Here is a 22,201-nt window from a genome sequence, read left to right on the forward strand (position 1 = left end):
AAAAAAACCGAAAAGCATTTGCGTTTATAAAGTGAAAAAAACTGAGAAGGAGAGAGACAGATGAAGATAGTACATATTTACAATATAAAGACAAATATAAATAACAAATCTTTGGAAAAAAAAAATCCCGCTGTCTGTCGTTCATTTGATGATGGGTGCTTGTACATTAATGGCACCGTAATTTCGTTTTTCCCCTCATCCGTCTCTATATTTTCTATTGAAAGTATGTCAAATTTTATCGTCTTGTCTTCACGTCACACATTGCATGAACTCAAGTTAGTTAGCGAAATTCCAACGTCAGCCATGAATTCCTTTCTCATCTTACCTTCATCCCGCCCCCCCCCCCTCTCTCTCTCTCTCTCTCTCGTTCATCACATTTGCTCTGGCATTTCAATCGTCTCGTGTCAGTCGTTAACATGCGCCAAATCGTAATTGATCTTGTCAAACATCAATCGTGTACGAATAAAATTGCAGCGAGCGAGCTTTTCATTTGTTTTACAGTTTAATTGAATGCTGTCCTGTGCATACAAAGAGCGATTCAGCTTCTACTAAAAAAAGGGAAATACACGCAAGCACACATAGTATGTGTCACATACACACACACATTGTACTACATGTTTTCACTTCGACTGAAAATTGTCGAAATCTAAATACGATTCTTAGTAGTACAGTATGTTTCATTATAGAGGCCGGTTGATTTTTCATATTAAAACCCAAGAGTTTTACAAAATTATTTTATATTCATTTTATTCGAGTTCTAAGCTACGGCGCCAATAATCAATAGTTAATCCATTCACCATCCTTTTCGATCACACGGGCACATCTTTTCGGCATACTTTTGCTCAAATTTTCAGCATATTCACGTTGAAAACCTTTCCACTGGCGTCGAATGAATGAATTGAGCTGCTTCAAATTGCGGTGTGTTTTACCACGAAGCCTTGCCATAATAATGGCCCAAACATTTTCGATCCGATTGCAATCGGGTGATTGTGGTGGCCAGTTCATTTGTTTAATGTCATTTTCCACCTTCCAGCAGTGCTGAGACGAATTTTGTGTTTTGGATCGTTGTCTTCTAATAGAAGCCAATTCGAATTGCCGTTGCCATAGAACTTCTTGGCGGTGGGTAACAGTGTCGACGAATAAAGTTGGTTCATCCTCACAGCATTTAGAATGCCCGTGAATACGGTCAACTTTCCAAAACCACCTGCTTATACTGCTGGATCCACTTTGTTACGAACTCTCTTGACCTTTTAATGTGTTTTGCGATCTTCACTATTGACCATTTTGGTTGTTTTGGATGTAAATGCAAAAACACCGCTTCAAAACGCTTATGAAAATATTCCGAATCCATATTTTCGTTGCACAACAAACACTGTAGTGATTTGAGAACTGTCAAAGTTAATTGGCGCATTAGCTTAGAGTGCCATCTGGCGACACCAAAAATATTTTCAAGATATTTGAAACTTTTTGTGGTTAAATCAACCGGCCTCTATAATGAAACATACTGTACATGCACCATTTTACTGACATAGTAGTTCCTAAATTCAATTGTTAAATATTCAAGTAGTTTTTAGTGGTCATATTTATGTCGGTATGTTCACTTCTGTTTATTGTTCGGTTTACGCATATACCTGTGCCTTTCTCATCTTTAAATAATGTGTATTTTATGTGTGCAACAAAATTCCAATATAATTTCCATTCATTTATTCCATGAATAGACTGTTGTTACCGCAACAAATAGCATAGAGGCGTACGCAAATCGCATAGGTAGAGCTGCACCATTGTACTTAGTGTATATGTCATTTCATGTTATTTCATTTCTCGTTCGATTTCTCTTGCGGGCGTGATTCGCTAAAACTGCATCGAAATTGCGCACACCGTACATTCGACTATAGAACAATGCCTTGACAGTTGACAAGATAATGTTTATTTATTTGTAGTAAAATAAATTAGTTTAGACGGTGAATTGGTCTCTCTTTTTTTCATTCTTGAAATGAAAAAAAAAGGTAATTCCGCTAAACTGAATGTGAGGCAGAAAAAATCGATTACATATGAGTATATTGTGTGTCGCATATTTGTGCCGAAAGCAATATACGAATCATTTACACATGTTCATCAACATTCATGCATATACCGACACCACATAACCTTATTGAGCATGAGATAGATACAGATGGAGAGCGGGACGCATGGAAAATGAGTGAAAGACTGATGATGACGATTAAATTGAATTAAAATTCCTGTCACATACATACAACAACCGTAGCATTGAATTTTATTTCATTTTCGGTTTGAATGATGTCAAATCATCAGCAAATAAATCGTTACACACTCATATGTATGTAATTTAAATTTCGTATTTCATTGCGTCTTATAGACGTCGATTTTCGGGGGGCGAGAATGTGATCGCGTCTCGTGATATGGCTACAATCTTTAGATTTTGCAAAAACATATACAGTCAACCGCACATGAACATTCGAAATGAAATGAAAGTAAACAATGTGGAAAAATTTCCATTCATACTGATTTACGTACAAGAGCCAGCAATGCCACACATCGCATTTAATTATGAAAAAAGATGTAATCATATGGTTGAAAACGACTTTTTTGACTTGACTTTGTCGTAATCAAAATCGAAAAGTGATACACCGGGGCCTCTAGCGTCACAAGGACGAAGAGAAGTGGGTAATGTATGTGCGATATTCCATTCAAACTGTATTTAAGTAACATTACTCGATACGTAAGCACACGCAGTCATTTCATTTTTCTACACACTCTCTTTGACAAGCATACGGGCGAACAAGAATTGGAAGGAGAAGAAGAAGAAGAAGAAAAATCTAATAGGACTTGGGCAATTTATTTACTTAGTTCTCTTCATTTTGCAATATGCTATGTATGTATAGTCGGTGCCGAATTTCATTTTCATTTGTCAACGTGCTGAAGACCTCTGACAAGGGACAAAACGAAAAAGAGATGAGGCTCGCATTTGTGAAAGTAAATTTTGTTTACATTGCCAAGCCAACAGCGAACAAAATGTGAAAGGAAAATGCCGAGCAAAGCTTTATGTACTCTTTGTACATAAACACCAGTGTTTTTCTTTCGTGTCTGTATGCTTTTGTTGTATTTTATACGAAGTGAAGGGATGAGAACGAATGGAGAATGAATTTGAACCGTTTTCTTTCTCGGCTAAATGATGGTGAAAAAACAAACCAATTTATCTTTGCCGCGGTAGCAATAAACTTATTCAAGTTGTGTGCATAATGCTAAAAGTCAATTTCGACAAAAGAAGAACAAAAAAAGTAACGAAACACATCCCGTTGATGCGCAAAACCGAATGCCTAGCAAAGGGAAAATATTAATGTAATGGTCTCTTAATTAATGATTTCAAGTTGGAATTTGTGTGTGTGCAATGGGGCTGGTTTTGTTTTTAAAAATAAACCCATATTCCCCAATGCGGTAAATACATTTGCATTTTTCGTTGGGTAAATACTCACGATGTGCGTAAGCATAAAACAAACACGATTTTGAAAATTGGCCAAAAATAAATCATCGTGAGATATTTGCATAAACCGATGTTTAATTAATGGCATTGAAATGATGAAAGAAAGCAACATTCGAGATTGCTTTTCAATACGATAAATCTTCTAATATTATTCGATCAAATGAAAAGAAGGATTTAAATGAAAACGTTTATTACGATCATTTTTCTCTGTCTTCATTATTTACACTAAATTGGTTACCGTTGATGAATGAATGTGATCGTATGCGGAAAGGAAACTTTTATTTTGTGTCTTGGTGCCTGTTGCCTCAAAATAGATAGAAAAGGAAGTCGAAATATGGTGTTGGTATGATTGACTACTATTGCATGTTATGAATGGAAAATGACGAAGAAAATCGAAAAAAAGGAACAAACACATGCACACACAGACAAAATGCTAACCATTTCAGTCCATTCAACAATCAATATTATTCCATACATCTGAAGCTAATGCATTTTTTTTTATTTGTTTTTCTCTTCTTTTATAGGAAATTTTCCATGAGCATGCCATCCATTTGAGATGCTTGAACGAGCATTATCAATCGAATAGCCTATTGTCATCGAATGTGCCCGAACTAATTAAATCGAACATTTTGAAGTGCTATCGGTCAGCTAGTCGACATGCACCGTACTTTATATATGGTAAACCTGGTACTGGCACATCGGCATTAATTGCCGAACTTTATACGAATGTGACACAATGGTTTGACAGCAATACAAAAGTAAATCGGGTGATACGATTTGCATCGACCACACCACGTTCGGCATACGGTTTAGAATTGTTGCGCGTCATTTGTCAGCAAATTTCCATCATATTCAATATACCCGAAGGTTATCTACCAAAGGATGCATCATTCGATCCCGTTTATATCAATACATGGTTTCAACATTTGATGCGACGTTGCGAAGATTTACGAAATGAAGTGCTCATCCTATTCATCGATGATATGCACAAATTGAATCCATTGGATTGTGATAATGTGTCGGCATTGTCTTGGTTGCCAATTAGTTTACCATGGAATGTCTATTTGATTTGCACGACTAAAGTAGCAACCGATGCATTGCGATTGACGCAAATACAAAAGGAACGATTTAAACAATCGGATTCACTGTACGATCTCAGTGCTGATGCAAATCAAACGGTACTACGAAAATGTCGGACAAACGAAACATTTACCGACTATATTAAACGAAATTTTGACGAACTTGAACGGAATTTTGGTGCTAAGGGTTTCGGACGATTGGCCACGTATTTGACGTGCACCGAATATGGACTTACCGAAACAGAACTATTGGAATTATTGATGCCGATACACAATAGTGAAGCGATTATCGACAGTAGCCAAGGCGATTTTAACTTTTCCACATTTCGTCATATTCGAAATCGAATGAGTAAGTTTATGTGATCAAAAGACATGTAGAGACACACCATCGTGAAAAACATAAAGCACACGAATAAATCGAAATCATCATGTCAGACAAAATTTCAGAAGAACCATCGTGCAAGTGCTATGCGTGTTAAATAATGCATACATATTCCCTTTTAAGTCATTTATCTCTAGTAGCACAAATATTTTTTAAAATTTTCTTATTTTTTTTTTTTTTTTTTTTTTGCTTTTATGGTTTACATTGTTTTTTATTTAACATTCTTTCGGCCATCATATGTTTATCTACTTGATGTAAGCTTTTCGAGTGCACACAGAGATCCGTGTGTTATTATTTCGTATCCGAATGGACAAAGAATAATGAAGACATAACTGAAAAAATGGAATTAGAATTTATTAATGAAAGCGATAAATCATTTATCGATTATTATGATTTGCCGTTTCTGCTTTGTCCATTATGCCCCCCCACAATTCTTTACGCGTCTTATCACTAATGATCAGCTCCATTTTCGAAAAACATCCCATTGAATTCTTTTTATGTTTGACAATCGACGAACACACACAGCAAAAACACCGGGTGGGAAACATACACACAAAAAAGCAATTATATGGCACTTATCAGATAATTTTCCATCTTGAATCAATCACTTTATTGATTTTATTCATCTAGTTTTCCCGCTTTTCTGTACATCTTCTCTCGACGCCGGAATCCGAATGACGTAACAAAACGAAATCAGCTTCACACAGCTATCAAATTAATTGGGGTGAAATTATAGGAAATATTTAATCTGTAACAAGATAAGTGTACGATGTGGGCATGACATTGCATTGCAAATAAATCACCGGAACATGAGAAACGATGACAGAAATACATCGAGAGTGAACAATATATTTTTTTTGTTTTGAACGCGCACATATTAACAATTGTAAGCGATTAATAACTTGATTGCACACACAGTCGGGCATAGCTTTTGATATTTGCTGACAAATCGCATGACGAACACAACCAATCATTTAAATTAATGAACATTAATTGAACGCTCTAGAATAAAAACAACTTATTGTTTGGTCGCATATCGAAACGCGACTCAAATAAAGAACATTGACTTTTTATTTTACAAAATATGTAAGTTTCGTTTTGTGCTGATAACTGGCTACTGTTCTGCCATGTTTTAGTAACAGAATTTTGTTTCGCTTTGATATGCGACGCAGTTTAACGGTATAAATATTTCGCATTTTCGGAGGCTCAGTATAGAACACACAAAAAGTGAAAAAAACTTCTTATTCTCAAATTTCATATACAATCAAATGGCTTGTATCAGCGATTTTTATTGCGTAGTTGTTTTTCAATAGAATGTTGTTTGTAAACAGAATGACATGCATTGAGAAATTTCATGAAAGGGTTAGCTTTGAACAACGATTTGGGTGACAGAAATAGCAAAGTCAATGTTCTTTATTCCTTTGTTAACAAAATATTGTCTCGCTTTGATATGCAACCGTTTTGAGTCTCGTTTCGATATGCGACCAAACAATAAGTTGTTTTTATTCTAGAGCATTCAATTTTTATTTCAACTTTTTTTTTAATTTCTTCAGCTTTTGATACTGATAATATTCTGTATCGTAAAACATTTAAGTACGAGCACACATTTTGCAACACACACACAAATACACACATTCTTCCACATTCTATTCCACATTTCAATCAATCACTGTTTTATATTTTCGTTCTCTTTTTGATAATTTTTCTTTTTTTTCTTTCTTGATGTATTAATGCAGAAGCGATAATTCGTCAGAAAATCATGTCTGGAAAAGTATTGATCGAGTGGAAGCACAGATTGTGCTCGGAATTATCACGACAACGGTATATGGATCATGATATAACGCGAACAGTTCACATTGAAATCGCAAACATTTTCTTCAATCAAGAGCAAGAAGACAGCGACGAAATCTCCAGTGAACATAATAGCGCCGGTAAGTCATATCAGTTAGTCCAGGCGACAGAACTCATTTTTTAAAAGAATGACACGGTTTTTTCGCTACTCTGCTCAATTTTAAATGGGAATTTTCTCACGACAATTCACATTAAACCGCAAACATTTTTGCGCTTAAAACAATTCGCATTTATTTGTTACAGTCTCTTTTTTTTCATTCAGTTGGTTTCTTTTGAGAATGTGTTTAACTAATGAATTGTCTCATTGACTTTAAGGGCGTAACAATCAAGCAACAATCAGACAAAGTAATGGGGTCATTAAGGCGCTGAATGAGCTACAATATCGTATAATGCAATTTTGGGGTGCACAGATTTGTTTTATTCACTTTTTTGGTGAAAACATAGTTAGCATATCTTTGGGGAATCGAAAAACCTCATGAAAAAATACAATTGGACGATATTTTATGTAATTTGAAAGGATAAAATCGAATTGGTAAATTCAGACTCAAATGAATGTATCATTTTTTCGATTAGACACCAAATGTATTTATATCGAATGCTATGTGATACTTCACTCATATCAATTTACTCGTAGCTTTCATTTTCCCCTCCGCTTCCTTTCTAATTTCTTCAAATATGGCAGAATTTGAGTTATAGCTTTGACTGTCCCAAAGCAAACTTTAAAAAGATAAATTGAAACACAAGAACGAAGAGCGTCGGTTGTAATAGTGGCATTGATTTGACGTGTGTGCTGCAGTCGCAACATTCGTGCTGAAAGCACATAATCCATGTGTACCATACTAATTTAATTACAATTTTTCGATGCTACCTCATATAATTATATAATCGAGATGAAACCAACGTGGCTTTCAAATAAAAGGATTATGTTAACCATGTTATATATTATATAAATAGATTAATGTTGTCGAGCCCTGTTTCATGGGGTATCGGTTCAATGACGAAGCACGATAAAATCCAATCAAGTCATTTTTTCGACATTTGTTATTATCGACAATTATCATAGCATCGTTCTTAATGGCTGCATAACAGCTTGCATTTTTTTCTCTATTGATGTTAATGTTTTCTAAATCAAAACCGTTTGATTTATGCGCACACAAAACAAAATATTGCCACATATCTTGGTGCCAAAATATTGCCAATTTTTGGTGTATTTTTATATGAAATGTCCGTGAAAAATTGATTGTATCTTAAAATTGACGACAGATTCGGGTTTTTCATGCCAAAAAACCTATAAAAACAATCAAATGTCCCTCAAATCATAAACCGAATATGGGGGCCGTGAGTAGTGAATCACTACTCACTACTAGTGATTTGAGGGTCATTTATGTAAATAATTGTTAATTATTATCATAAAAGACATTTCATATAGTCAATACTTCAACTGTCTATGGGGGGTGGGGGGCACCCCCCTACATCACCCCCCTTAGCTGCAACTGTCTATGGGGGGACGGGCGGGTCAACAAAAAAACACCCACCGAAGGTAAAGGGTAACGATGCGGAAGCGGGGGGTGGGGGGCGGTAGCCCCCCAAACAAAAAAAAACACCAACCAAAGAGAAAGCGGGGGGTGGGGGCGGCAGATCCCCAAACAAAAAAAAATATACCCACAAAATATAATTTTTTTTTTTTTTTTTTTTTTCTTGTTAACGGACTATAATCACCGCGTGAAACGATGAATGTGTAGCCCTTATATACTTCCGCCATATTTTCTGCTTTTCTGAGCGATCCCAATTTAATGTGATATGTAAACTATATACGAATAATTCCACAAACAACTAAAATCGAAACACCTTGAGTAACAACATCCTTATCAAGGGCATCAATTTTCACAGAAAGATTGCCATAAAGTTCTTTGGAAGATTACCACGATGAAACAATACAAATAGATATGCAACCAATTTGAATTGACTTTTTGGAAATTGTCTTTTGGAAATATTCGTCAATGGAATGAAAATAGTATTTTGTTGAAATAAAAACCTTTAAAAAACACATATACGGAATATGCTAGAATAAGTCAATACTCTACAGCAGAATGAGAGAGAAAATCTCTACTCATAATTTATTCAGATAATGTTATTTGGTTTCAAAGCGAAAAAGTCAAATACCAAATCTGTCGGCTCATTCATGAGAATTTATACGTACGCATACGTGTGTATTATGATAATCGAAAATTATCTACTTCATTTCCAATTCAATTTTCGGAACAAAGCACATGAGTTCATCTGAAGATCATATTTGCGATTGTAATCAATGTGTGTGAGAGCCTTTTGCAAAAGCGATTGCAAAAGAGATAGAGGCGATATTAGAAATAGAATTTCACGGTGAAGAAATCAGTTGTGTATTCGTTCGATATACAGTATGGTGCTTATGCCAATTTTTAGACTAAAAGACAAACACAAATTTCAAACGCATGTATGGAGATCATTGCTTTATCAATCAATCGATGAACAAAGAAAAAAAATCACTGATGCAATCGAAAACAAAGCAACCATGATTTGCTTTCTTACCACAAACAATACAGATTTATCAGAGCCAAATTATGAAATGTTTGCTTGAATTGGATGAATTGATTATGTATAATGTGTTCAATTATCGTTTTCGTCATGACATCTTCCATTTCATTGAAAAAATAAAATCATTTTTTTCTCGTAATCAATTCTTTTCTATACCATTTTCTGATTTTCTACTTTATGGTATTTTCGCGTGTGGCACTTTTCGGATTTGTCGTGATAATCGAATGACTGTTATGTAAATGTGGAATAATGAACGTGGTTGAATACATTTTCCATATATGAAACAATGGTACAACCTCATCGAATATGTGTCACACTGCTGCACAATGCATAATCTTGACGATCAAATTCAACAAAATGGCAGATAATCCAAGCGATTCGGTGAGCAAATTGTACAATCCATCGGGCGTTGACGTTTCATATAGTACGCGTCATGTGGAAGAATCTTGGCATCATCTGATGAAATCGGAGGATACGCAAAAATTCAAACAAATTGCCGTTTGTAATTTTGATTTTCTATTGGCATCGGTAAGTAATACAATATCAATCACAATTATTATCAAACGTTCTTATTTAATTCATAATTTTGGTTCATCATTTGATTTAGTATGTTGTTGAAATTATTTTGTTGCTTCTGAAAAAATGAAAAAAAAAATAAAACCAGAAGCAAGAAAAACTATGTACTCAAATGTTTGCAGCCAGTAAAACAGTAAAAGACACATACCATGTCAATTGATTGTGTGATGGAAATAGCATATAATGTAAATAAAAGCTCGAAAAGTAGAAAGATAGATAGAAGTGGATTTTCTCCAAGAAAGAAACACAAGAAAATAGAGAATGAATGGATTTTCAGCGAAAGCAAGCGAATAAATTTAAAATACTACACAACACCAAATGCATTGACTTTTTTGTCAGCGAGAGAGAGAGAGAGAGAGTTTAGTAGAGACAGAGGAAGTGAATGATGATGAGAATGATCACGAGTAAGTGTTAGACATACTGTAGATTCTATTTGCGACCAGATATTCACCCGAAATACATAGACTGTGGAATTCCATTGCATTATTCAACCGACAGTGTCAGTGACAAAGCGCGCGCGAAAATTTTATACGAGTGAATGAAGTCGACTAAAAAAAAAATAAACTTGATGAAAACAAGTTCGCATATCGTTGAGTTGATAGACAAGATGAACTAAAAATAAAACGCAAAAAAAGATGCAGAGAGGAAATGACTCCATTAACTTCTCAAATGAATCTGAACGACCGAATCAACGGACGTTCAGCAGTTTGTTTATCCTTTGAATGGCGGCAATGAGTAAACAAGTTTTTCCTGCGTTAATATTGTTGGAAAAACCGAACTGAGAGAACAGAAACTATGGTACCGAATGTTTGTTATGTAGTTGACTTTGCATTATGTCTAAGCCAATATTTTCCAAATGTGTTTATGTGCACTCTACGTTTTTGTTGCTGCCGTTTTCTTTTTCATTTTATTTCAGTACTTATCGTTTGGATAACTTTTGATTTCTCTCTCTTTTTTTTTCATTTCAACAATGTTGCGTTTTTCTTCGTTGTCGTTGTTTTGTGTGCCATTTTTCTATCACTTTACAGTCTTAGGGGGTTAGAATTGATATAGAACGATGTAATAGTCAACATCAATAAATGAAATAAATTGATGGAAATTTGCTTGAAAATCCAAGCAATAAAGTGGATATCGAAGTAATAAATAATTTCATCTGTTTTGTCTTTCTTTCTTTTTATTGGTTTTTATATCGTGTTTGTATGCCCAACAACAAATACACTATTGTGATGTGGATCCTGTTTTAAAAAAATACGACCAAAAACCACTTCGTCATCATTTGTCGCAATACAATCACACAACGAATCGTTCACTTTTGGATTGGTTAAACATCGATAAATATTGGAAACATATTGCAATGAATCAACGACGATGACTATTGATATATGATTTGCTCAACATTATAATTTGATTCGATTTGAACATTTTCACCGCGATGTATTTGCGCGCCTACATCGTTCGATGCATACATAACTTGCAATTCCAACTCACGCATAAAATCAATGGATGATTGCCAATTTGGGGGTACGAAAACAGGTTCAAACCGTCTCAATTAGCTATTTGAGATGTCTGATCGAACATGTGCGATGCTATATTCTAGATCGCGATATTGAATTGGTTTATTACACAATTCGAAAATCAAGTGATGTGCTAACAAGGGATCCCATGCAATTAGGCGCTCAGGTAAAATTGATTTGATGACATTTTTATTCATTCATTTATCAAAGCCACTTGGCTCACATATTGTTTGTCTTTGGATGTCTGACTTCTTAAATGGCTGTTTTATTCTCTTAACGACAATAAAAAGGGAGATAGAGAGAGAAAAAAACGAGAGCACAAGCAATACGATTAAGATTCAATTTAATCACACTTAAATGTGATTTTTATTTGTCGCGTAACATTTTCGGTATGAGAGGCGTATTATCGCATTTTGTATATGTATGACATAGTCATTGACACGGAAAATTAAGCCAGACACTCCAGTTTCAAACTTATTATAGAATGACACAATAACATAAGCACTAAAGGTAATAAAATGACATTCTACGCTATTTCGTCGTCGTTGTGATAACAACAATAACAGATTTGATGCGATAATAAACATTGCTACTATATTGTTTGTTTGTTTCTTTTTTGTGTGTTTTTTTTTTCCAACATCATCGACTTTGTTGTCGCCACCTTGTTTTTTCCACCACATCTCACTGGCATTTTGGTAAATAACGCGACCGCTCCTGTAAACAACAGCTAATTTCATGGCTACGTCCGATATCAGAACATGATGAAAATGACACATCTTTACTCAGCATCACTGTTCGTTCAGCAACCGCATGGTAAACAATTGAAACCAAGCATTGTTGTTGGTCTCTCTTTTTTTATTTTTCAGTTGTTTGCCTCAATTTCTTTTGTTCATTCATGCAGGTACTTTTTATCTTTTATGTTTCGTTAATTTTCCGAGGCAACAACGTTGTTATTGCTTTTTTTGTATTCTTGCATATCGGAATTCCTTATCAACGGAAAATGTGTTTATTATTCTTTTATATTGTTTTATTGCAGGTGTGATGGAATCACTTCAGTTCCACTACTGGTTCCACTTACTGGCTGGCTTCCGTACCCTCTTCCATCTCAAGTAAATAAGCACATGTGCACTTACCACATCGATTCAATGAAATATATATTTATCGATGTTTCGTTCTCATCTCACATTAGATTCGAACAATGACAGTTTCAGGCACTGGCGCAATACGTTCAATCGTGATGGCACCATCAAAGCAACATTTAGTTATTGCACCTCAAGTTGGCGACGCTCAATTATGGCATATCATGAGCAATAGCATAGTTCACACATTCAAAGGTATGACCTTCCGAAACGGCACCAACCATTTCTTAGTACACATTTCATATACGAATTGAAAATAGATTATTATTTGAAAATAATGCCACAAACAACAATGAATCGAACTGGACAAAAAAAAAACATTCCGCAGAGCGAAAAAAATACAACAAGAAACTCCAATCACATTTAATTGTAATCGAAGAAAATTGAATCACATTCCATTGATAAAACCGCACACACATACCTACACGTTTACAACATTCGGATTTTCACCAATATTCGAGATTTTATTTGCTTGCCCAATCCGAATTGAAAAGCATTTCACAATCAGTATAACATTGTTGCAAATGCTAACATACACCGTAGACTAACGCATTCGATGTTTATTCGAATTTGGTCAATTCATTCTTGTTGCCATGCTGTATTTTCGAATGTACAAAAATTCCGGTAGCTTTTCGGGTGGAGGTTTCGCTTTTTATTCTTTTCCGTCAAGGGGCATCCTTTCTTCAATCAATGGCAACTGAAAAATAATAATAAATTTCAAAAATAATGTCCGAAACGCTTCACAACCCAAATAGCTCGACAACTCTTCGCAATCTATATTGGATACTCTTCCGTTGATACAGCAATGTTCAATTTATTTGGTTTACAAATTTGATTTATCTACAAGCGAAAATTGACTTGTTTACTTTTCCACTGTGCACCGGTATTCTATCCTTATCAACAGTGTTCTACGAGGGTCACTATTTAAGTTTTTTCAAAAACATATATAAGACAATGGGGTTTCATCGAAAATGGTTTTATTGTTTTTCAAAATATTCGCCATGATGATCAATACACTTTTGCATTCGCTCGAACCATTTGTCATAGCATTCATGCCACTCCGAAAGTGATATCTCCAAAACGTGTGTTTTGAACGCATCAACTGCTTCTTCGGGCGATGAAAATCGTTGACCACGCAGTTTATTCTTCACGCTCGGGAATAAAAAGAAAAAGTTGGGTGCCAAATCAGGACTGTACGGCGGATGACCCATTAAATCGATCTTTTGACCGGTCAAATAATCGACTGTTTGATGAGATGTGTGAGAGCTCGCATTATCATGATGAAGAATTATTTTGCGACGGCGGTTGTTTTTTCTTATTTCATCAAACACTTCGGGCAAACAAATGGTGGTGTACCAATCAGAATTGACGGTCTTACGATCCTCTAGTGGAACTGTTGCCACATGACCATTTCTCCCGAAAAAACAGGCGACCATTTGCTTCGAAGTGCTTCTTGCTCGAACAACTTTTGTTGGGTTATCTTCACTTTGAAAGACCCATACAGTCGACTGCTGTTTAGTTTCGGGCTCATACGCGTAGATCCATGATTCGCCACCAGTGACGATAAAATACACGGATTTTGAAACACCACGATTGAATTTCTTGAGCATTTGTTTACACCAATCGACACGAGCCTTTTTTTGAGCGATTGTCAAATTATGTGGTATCCAACGAGAGCAAATCTTTCTGACAGCTAAATGTTCATGTAAAATCTTAAATACGCTGGTCGCACTAATGCCCAGGGATGCCTCAATATCGTGATATGTTACATGACGATCTTCCATTATCATATTTCTGACAGCATCGATATTTTCTGGTACAACAACTGATTTTGGACGACCTTCGCGGAACTCGTCGATGACCGATAGGCGACCGCGCTTGAATTCGTTGTACCAATTATAAATTGTCCGAAGACTTGGTACTTCATCGCCAAAGGCCAAATGAAGTTGATCAAAACACTGTTGTTGTGATACACCCAATCGAAAGTGGAAAAAAATAATCGCTCGAAAATTTTCACGAGTAAAATTCATTTTTTGGCTGAGACGCAATTTACATGTTACGGTAAACAATACAAATAACGATCGAATGACAAAACGTTCTGAGAACGTTTATGCTACAAAATGTTAAACTTAACGAATATGACAATGGTTTGCATCGGGCAATACTAAAACATACATATTGAAGAAACTTAAATAGTTGCAATCCCCTTGATTCGTTTCATTGTAATTCAAGAGCTGTTTCAAATTGCCTTGGCCAAGATCAATTCCAAGTAGCATTTGGTACCATCTCTAGTTTATTTCCTCTTTTCAAATTACAACAAGTTAGTACTTATCTGAATTTATCGACTCCATGGCAATCGTTCGTTCAACTGAAACATGTGTGTGTGTGTGTGTGTGTGTGTGTGTGTGTGTGTGCATGTGTGCATTGATGGTATTTCAGTAGTTAAAGTTTGAAATTGTCCATTGTTATAGGCAAAGGCAATGCCAATGTTTAAAATGATAACATGTATATAAGCCAAGATATGATTTTAAGTTATGGTTCATTGATTCGTAGAATGTGCATTGGATTTTTGATGGTCGACGTGCGGCGATGTGATTTCGTTTTTTTTTTTGTTATTGTTTGGAAATAGTTATTTTTATACATCATCTATTTATGTTTTTCATATTCGTTGCATACAGGTCACAATGGAGCTATTACGTCGATGATTGTCCCACAGCAATCACAATATCTCTTAACTGGATCCGAAGACACATCGATCATTGTATGGGATATGAAAACATTGTGTATGAAATTAAGAATTAGGTATGTAATAATAATTTTAAAAAAATAATTTTGTGAATCGTTGCTTGTGCACAGATAGTTGTCATGCTACCCATTTTTTTTTTCAATTTGCGAAATTTCAACTCTCTATATTTAGCTTGAATAATTCTGATAAACAAGCCAATTATGTGCTTAACTTACAACAACAAAAATCACATTCATCATATGTTACGTGAATTGCATGTCACACATACTCTCTCTCTCTCTCTCTCTCTCTCTCTCTCTCTCTCTCTGTTCACAATAACCGAGTGCCGTATGTATACGTTAGTTTCATGAGGATTTTATTTATGCTGAACAAAATATTGTTCCCATTAGAATTATACGGTATGATGTGTGCAATAAACTGAACAACAATTTTTGTCTTTCTATTTCGTGCGCGCAACGAATTCATTGCGATTTTGATTGTATTTTTTTCTGTCATTTGTCTAACATTCTGCTTTATACTTGACGAAATGGCACACATGTGTGTATAGACATTTTGTGCTCGCTTTCGTACGGAATACGATATATTTATGATTTGTTTGTACGATGGCAACTCATAAAATACCCGCACATTGTGCAACATTCACATTTCGGTTGTGCCGTCAATTACATATATTAATAATTTTCCACTTTCAGGGAACATATTGCGCCTGTAATTTGTGTTACTTCGGCTATGGATAATACTATTATCATAAGTGGTAGCGAGGATTCCAGCATTATACTATCGTCATTTTCAACGGGAAAATTGGTATGCGCTACTTTTTTACATACATTATGCTTTTTTCTGTCATTCACTATTTGCGAATTTCACGTGCATATTTTTTTTTATTCATTCTTTCCACATTGATTACTCTCATTATTTATTATTCGACATGTGAATTTCATGGTTGCAAGTCGAGCATAGTTCTATGAATTTTTAAAGAAGTAATTAATATTGAAGGATTTCTATGGCATATATCAATTTAGAACATTGCCAAGGAAATTTGTAAATGGTTGCAAATGAGCCAAATCAAGCACACATACATTGTGTTTGTACAACGATCATAATCTATTTTAACCAATATAATCCAATTATTAAGTTGTTGTCGTTAAAGTGATTCGATATGCAAACAAATGGAGAAAAATTTACATTTTATGCGGGTGATTAATTGAAGTCATCAAATTTTGAACGAAAACAATTTCGAAAATTATGATGAAAGTTAAACATCATTTTAAGCCAGCAAGATGGTAAACAATGGAATGTTTGTTGCTGTCAACAGAATGGAAAATTATCGCTCTATGAAATCGCAGATTAATTTGCGGTATGCATATGTGGCACGCATTCAAGGGGTTATTTTATCAGAGTTTTTGATAAGCCAATAAAGATGATGTGTGAGCATGAACGAGAGCCCGAGGGAAAAGAGGGGAGGGAGAGAGAAACAAAATAAAAGGAATGAACAAGTTTACGAGAGAATGTTTATCACCATAGTTTTTATAATACGAAAAATACGATGAAACACCCATCTAAAGCACTTAAACTATAAAATGAGAATTTTTGCTCATTACTTTCTTGGGGTCCGCATGCATTCATATAAAATATAAAAGCCATAATTTTGTGCCATTGTAATAACGTCTTAATTCGAATTAAATGTAAAATCATGAAAATACTTAACGATTTTTCCGAAAAGATCGTGAATGAGGGACACACAGACAGACAGACAGACAGAGAGAGAGAGAGAGAGAGAGAGAGAGAGAGAAGGGGGAAAAGCATTTAAGCCAGGTGTGTTGTAAAAGTAATCGTAAAAGATGATGCCAAAAAGAACTTCTTAACGAATCTAGCCCCAGCCCACTTCATCTCCCACTTTTTATCTCCAACGAAACGATGCCAATTTTATAAATATTTTTCCACTATTAAAAATTTTGTGCCAGCCAAGATGGAGCGAATAAAGTGTTTTGTGTTTGCGATGAGACAATAACAAAAAGAAAACAGTTGGGCGTGCTCTATAAAATCATCTCACAAGCTAGCGAGTTTGTCGTTCGTTTGCAATAAAATACACTTTATGAGATTTAAGCAACAACAAAAATTCCCACTCGCCCATCGCACACAATATTGTGCACATTATTTCCCAAGACTCTGGATAATATGCGTATAAGAGAAAGATAGACAAAAGGAAACCAATTCAGTGGAGATGAATACGGATAAATTGTGTTATTTTCAAGATTCACTTGGGGTTTTTGTTTTCGTTTGCTTTTTGATTTTTATACAGAAATTCATCGCAAATTATTTTTGATTGTAATTAAAGATTCATTAAGCGATCATTTTTTCAAGAGCCTCATGAGAAAACGTGGAAATATTAATTAAATCACCTTTACCTCATCTTTGCGCACATTTCAAGAGTATACAGAGTGTGCATGTGGTTCAAGAGGTATTCAAGCATTTTGCACAGATTTCACATAAATTTAATTGAATAACCAAAATACGAGCATTTACGTAATATTCACATAATCACAACCATTTTTAGAGAGCTGGAGCTTGTCCAATTCCATAAATTAAATTTCAATGCGCTGAATTTAATCGTTTTTAAAATCAATTGTTCTTTTGAACAAACATTGACAATCCACCAAATATCTATCGCCTGTTGTACTTTGCAACTCAGCTGCAACCCGTTTCGGTAATAATTTATCAATGATATGTTGGGCGCTGTTGTGTGAACAAAATCAGTGAGAGGACACTGTAAAAACTTCGGTTACGTAAATGACAACTGAAAGTTTTCACATTCTTATTGTGATTTGTCACAATATTTGGACAAAAAATGTTGCACCAATCACAAAAAGCATAATGACAGTTGTCATTTACATAGTCCATTGTGCACAAAATTGAAGTGAAAGAGCCAATAAATCAAAATAATGCATATTCAGGAGGTGTTTCTGCACATCGATTTTTAAAATGCCAAAATTAAGTTGTAGTATTAGCTGAATTAATGGGAAATATGGCTATAAATCAATAGACTCCAAGACATGTCATTCGGTGTGTTTAACACTCTCCTTAAATTTAAGCCGAAAAACACCACGTAACCGAAAATGTGTCGTTTATCCAATATAAATGCCAGCTAACGAACTGACAGCTTGGCATTTCAATTGTATAATTCAAGTGGATTCATTTGAATTTATTGCTATTTGGTTATATCAATGCGTGCCAAGCATTTTCATCGATTGGCCAGTAATAAAAAAAATCGTCAACATCGCATTCGCGTACAGTGGCAATTATTTCCTGAATATCGTCCAATTTAATTTAAGCCTCTTTTTCTCCACGTTTTCTGACTGTATTGCAAGGCAATATGCCATTGCAACTGACAAACAGTTGTCACGTTTTGTTGAAGGCGTGCATTTGTCATTCAAACATTTTCCCCAATCGATGTGATAGTAACAAAAAGTTTTTTTTTTTTTTTTCAAAAATTCGACCAACAAATGTCGATAGTCGATATATTAAAAGCATTGTATGTATGATAGCTTTGACGAATTAATTGAAATACTATTCCCGAATGAAGAGCGATTCTACACATTTTTATACAAAACTATTCTATGGATCCAACGTTTGTTAAAACAAAAAATAGAGATAAATATTGAGAGAATAGAGAGAATGAGAGCTTTTAATAATGAATGCCAACAAAGAGAATATGATTGATTTTTCTCTATACCGGAAGTGTGTCGGCTGCTCACTCTTTTCCTCTCTCATAGTTTCCACAAAATATCATATCGAAAATTCAACCATTAACCACATCCCACTCATGTTCTCTACTGCGACCAATATTTATCGTGAAAAATGACGATGTTTTTGTTTTTGTATTTAATGTTTATTTCTCGCTTTTGTTGTCTTGTTTGAAAAATAAATAAATAAATAAATGAAATATTTTGGTTTTCATTGTATTTCAATATTGCGGTATGCGCACATTTTGTGGTGTCCTTTTAAATAATGATGATATCCACGACATCAACGATGCAGATAACAAAAATTGATCATCATCGTGGTCCGGTGAGCGGTTTGCAAGTGAGCCATGTTAGTGACGTATTGGTTTCATCGAGTCATGATGCAAGCGTTTGCCTTTGGTCATTGGATGATTTCACATTGTTGAACACTATACAACTCAATAGCCCAATATTAAATATTCAAATATCCAGCGATTCGGTAAGTACAAAGATTTTAAATTTTGTTTTTAGTTCAGCTTATGGGCAGCCACATGGTTGTGGTAAAAATGAGCGCACTTAGTTATACAAATGATGAAAATAGATATGCATGACATGTTCATATTTTTTTTTTTTCGGAAATGATAATGTGTTTCACGAAAATGATGAGAGCCACATTTTGGCATAATTGAATTTAAAAAGAAGAAAAATCCATAGCATACCCATTTATTTTTGCGAATTGTTTATATTATTACACGTTGCCTGAAAATGGCAGCATGATTAGAATCAATTCTGAAATTGCATACATAATGTGTAAACAACTGCAACTACAATTTTGACGCGCAAACAAATCTGGTTTTACACCTCGTCTAAGCTGATTTGAATGATCAATGTGGCTAATTGAATATGCAAACTAAGAGAAAATTATTTATGCACAATTCGCAACATTTTGTATGCATCCAGCGCACTGTGATTTTCACAAGTCGTGTACATATAACCATACCACCTAGGGGATAACCATGAATTGCAGATCGAATAAATTATAATAATAAAAGCTATTTCTCTCTATTTTTCACTAATTCTGCTAGTATTTCTACTAGTTTGTTCTAATACTGCTATTTTTTGCTAATTTTTCTAGTACGTCAAAAATATTGCATACGTCAGATTGACTGCATGATCGAATAACCGAAATGTGTTTATGTAAATGTTTCAAGTTGACACTTTCAACGTGTATATTTGAAGCAGGCACTAGCGTATACGTTTTCAGTAAGAAATCTGTCATCAAATCTACATTTCCGATTGAAATTCGTAAATTGTAGTTAATACAGATGGAACGTGCTTGGTTACGTGCCACTGAATATATTTTTATTTAAAAATGGGAAAAAGCGTATTCAACTACATATTTTGATACATTTTAGTTCAACACTATTCAATTCGTTTGTTTTGTGAATTTTATTTTAATTAATTATTTCATACCGCTCTTCACCCTGCGTGTAACTGCTATGGATGCACATCGCACATCGTTCCAAATAATAATGGGATATTGTTAGTGTGTGAATGATACGAATAGTTACCGTTCGTAAATGTCGGCGAACTTTGTCGCTAATGATGAACAAAATATTATGAAAAACACTTGGAAAATACGCATAAACCTAATACAGACATACTACAATAGTATATATAACATGTAAAATATGGATCGTGCAATGATGAACAACGTGCCTTAGAAAGAGATGAATGTCAGTTTTTCAGTTTTTGTTGTGATGATTTTGTTCGCTGACTTGGAAGAAGTTGAATAAAATGATGTGCTACAACAAAATGTACGTAAATTTCATGCAATGTGTGTCTGACACTGTGCGCATAGAGAAAGAAAGAAAGAAAGAGAGAGAAATTAAAAATGAATTAAGGTGAATGGTATAGATCTTTATTTTATTTCACGTGTTTTTGAGAGCGTGCGTCAATTTGCAGGTGTTCAATATCACATCTTACTAACTAATCCTATTAGATGTTATACTATTTCCAACATTGCTGCTGTTGCGACTGCTGTGATTGTTGCAAATTTACTTTCAGCTTCTTTTTTTCACTCAGTTCGTTCGTTTGTGCAGCACAACAACAAAGTTGATGACAAAGTGACAATGTAAAAATACATTCTTTTTCGCGCATATAACACAGGATAAAATAAATTTGCTTTGAGAGCGTTTTAATTTTTGCTATGTGTATTTGTCCCTTTATGCATTACATGTGTTGTTTTTTATTACTTTTGCATTCAACAGGTATTCTTATTGGCATATTGTAAAGATAATGGACTTTATTTGCGAACATTGGCAACTGGCACCGAATTGCACAGTCTTAAAGGACACAAATCAAAGGTAAACGATATGTTATCAAAAAATAGCGAGAAAATGCAATGTGAAAGACTTTCGCCAGCGCGTACAATTGAAATCGCATCGGATCGTATACGCGCGAATGACAAATGACATTCACATAGCGTACGCGCCATGAAATTCAATCAATGTTCATGTTCAATAACACATAATCCGAAAAACACAATGCTTTCAGTTTTTCGAAGCGAAAACGAAAGAAACAGAAATAAAATAAACGATTTCAATTCAGTGGCATTGTTTACGTGCGCATCTAACCACGTGCGCATCCACACAATATGTTCAAGAATATAATCGTTAAATATATCGAAAAATTCAATAGATAAAGTGGAATTTAACCGCAACATACATTGCTTTATATATATATTTAAAAAAAATGTATTTCAAGTAGTAATTTCTTTGTGCGCTTGTTCTCCTTCGACTCGATAAAATCGTTAGGTACGTGCCATTACCATGGCGATGGACAGTCAACGTGCAATTGTCGGTTGTGATGATACGCGCGCATTAATATTCGATATGCATTCCGGTCGATTAATTCGTTCACTGCCGCCGAATCCAGGCCCAGTGACAGCGTTATACGTATCTAAAATGGACGACTTCCTAATCACAGCAGGTCAGCTATTATCGTTTCAAATTCATAAACGTGCGTATGCGTGTTACTCATTCTGAATGAATGACATTGACATACAAAAAAAAAAAAACACAATCATTTCATTGTCGTTGTTGTTGTTTTTTATTTCT

The 22,201-nt window shown here is 34.7% G+C and overlaps 1 protein-coding gene across 1 annotated transcript in view; it reads left to right on the top strand.

Annotated features, from left to right (window-relative positions):
• Positions 1-22,201, top strand: part of LOC116345972 — an 80,584-nt gene that overhangs the window by 52,869 nt on the left and 5,514 nt on the right. Inside the window, exons 8-19 of the mRNA XM_031775822.1 lie at positions 4,027-4,930; positions 6,700-6,894; positions 9,750-9,913; positions 11,495-11,641; positions 12,203-12,288; positions 12,512-12,584; positions 12,665-12,809; positions 15,293-15,416; positions 16,053-16,164; positions 19,399-19,581; positions 21,353-21,448; positions 21,899-22,073. Coding sequence (XP_031631682.1) covers positions 4,027-4,930; positions 6,700-6,894; positions 9,750-9,913; positions 11,495-11,641; positions 12,203-12,288; positions 12,512-12,584; positions 12,665-12,809; positions 15,293-15,416; positions 16,053-16,164; positions 19,399-19,581; positions 21,353-21,448; positions 21,899-22,073 — 2,404 coding nt within the window. The remainder of the gene's footprint in view (positions 1-4,026; positions 4,931-6,699; positions 6,895-9,749; positions 9,914-11,494; positions 11,642-12,202; positions 12,289-12,511; positions 12,585-12,664; positions 12,810-15,292; positions 15,417-16,052; positions 16,165-19,398; positions 19,582-21,352; positions 21,449-21,898; positions 22,074-22,201) is intronic.

Source organism: Contarinia nasturtii, unplaced genomic scaffold (genome assembly GCF_009176525.2).
Source record: "Contarinia nasturtii isolate CC-2019 unplaced genomic scaffold, AAFC_CNas_1.1 Cnas_scaffold_129, whole genome shotgun sequence".
Taxonomy (NCBI): domain Eukaryota; kingdom Metazoa; phylum Arthropoda; class Insecta; order Diptera; family Cecidomyiidae; genus Contarinia; species Contarinia nasturtii.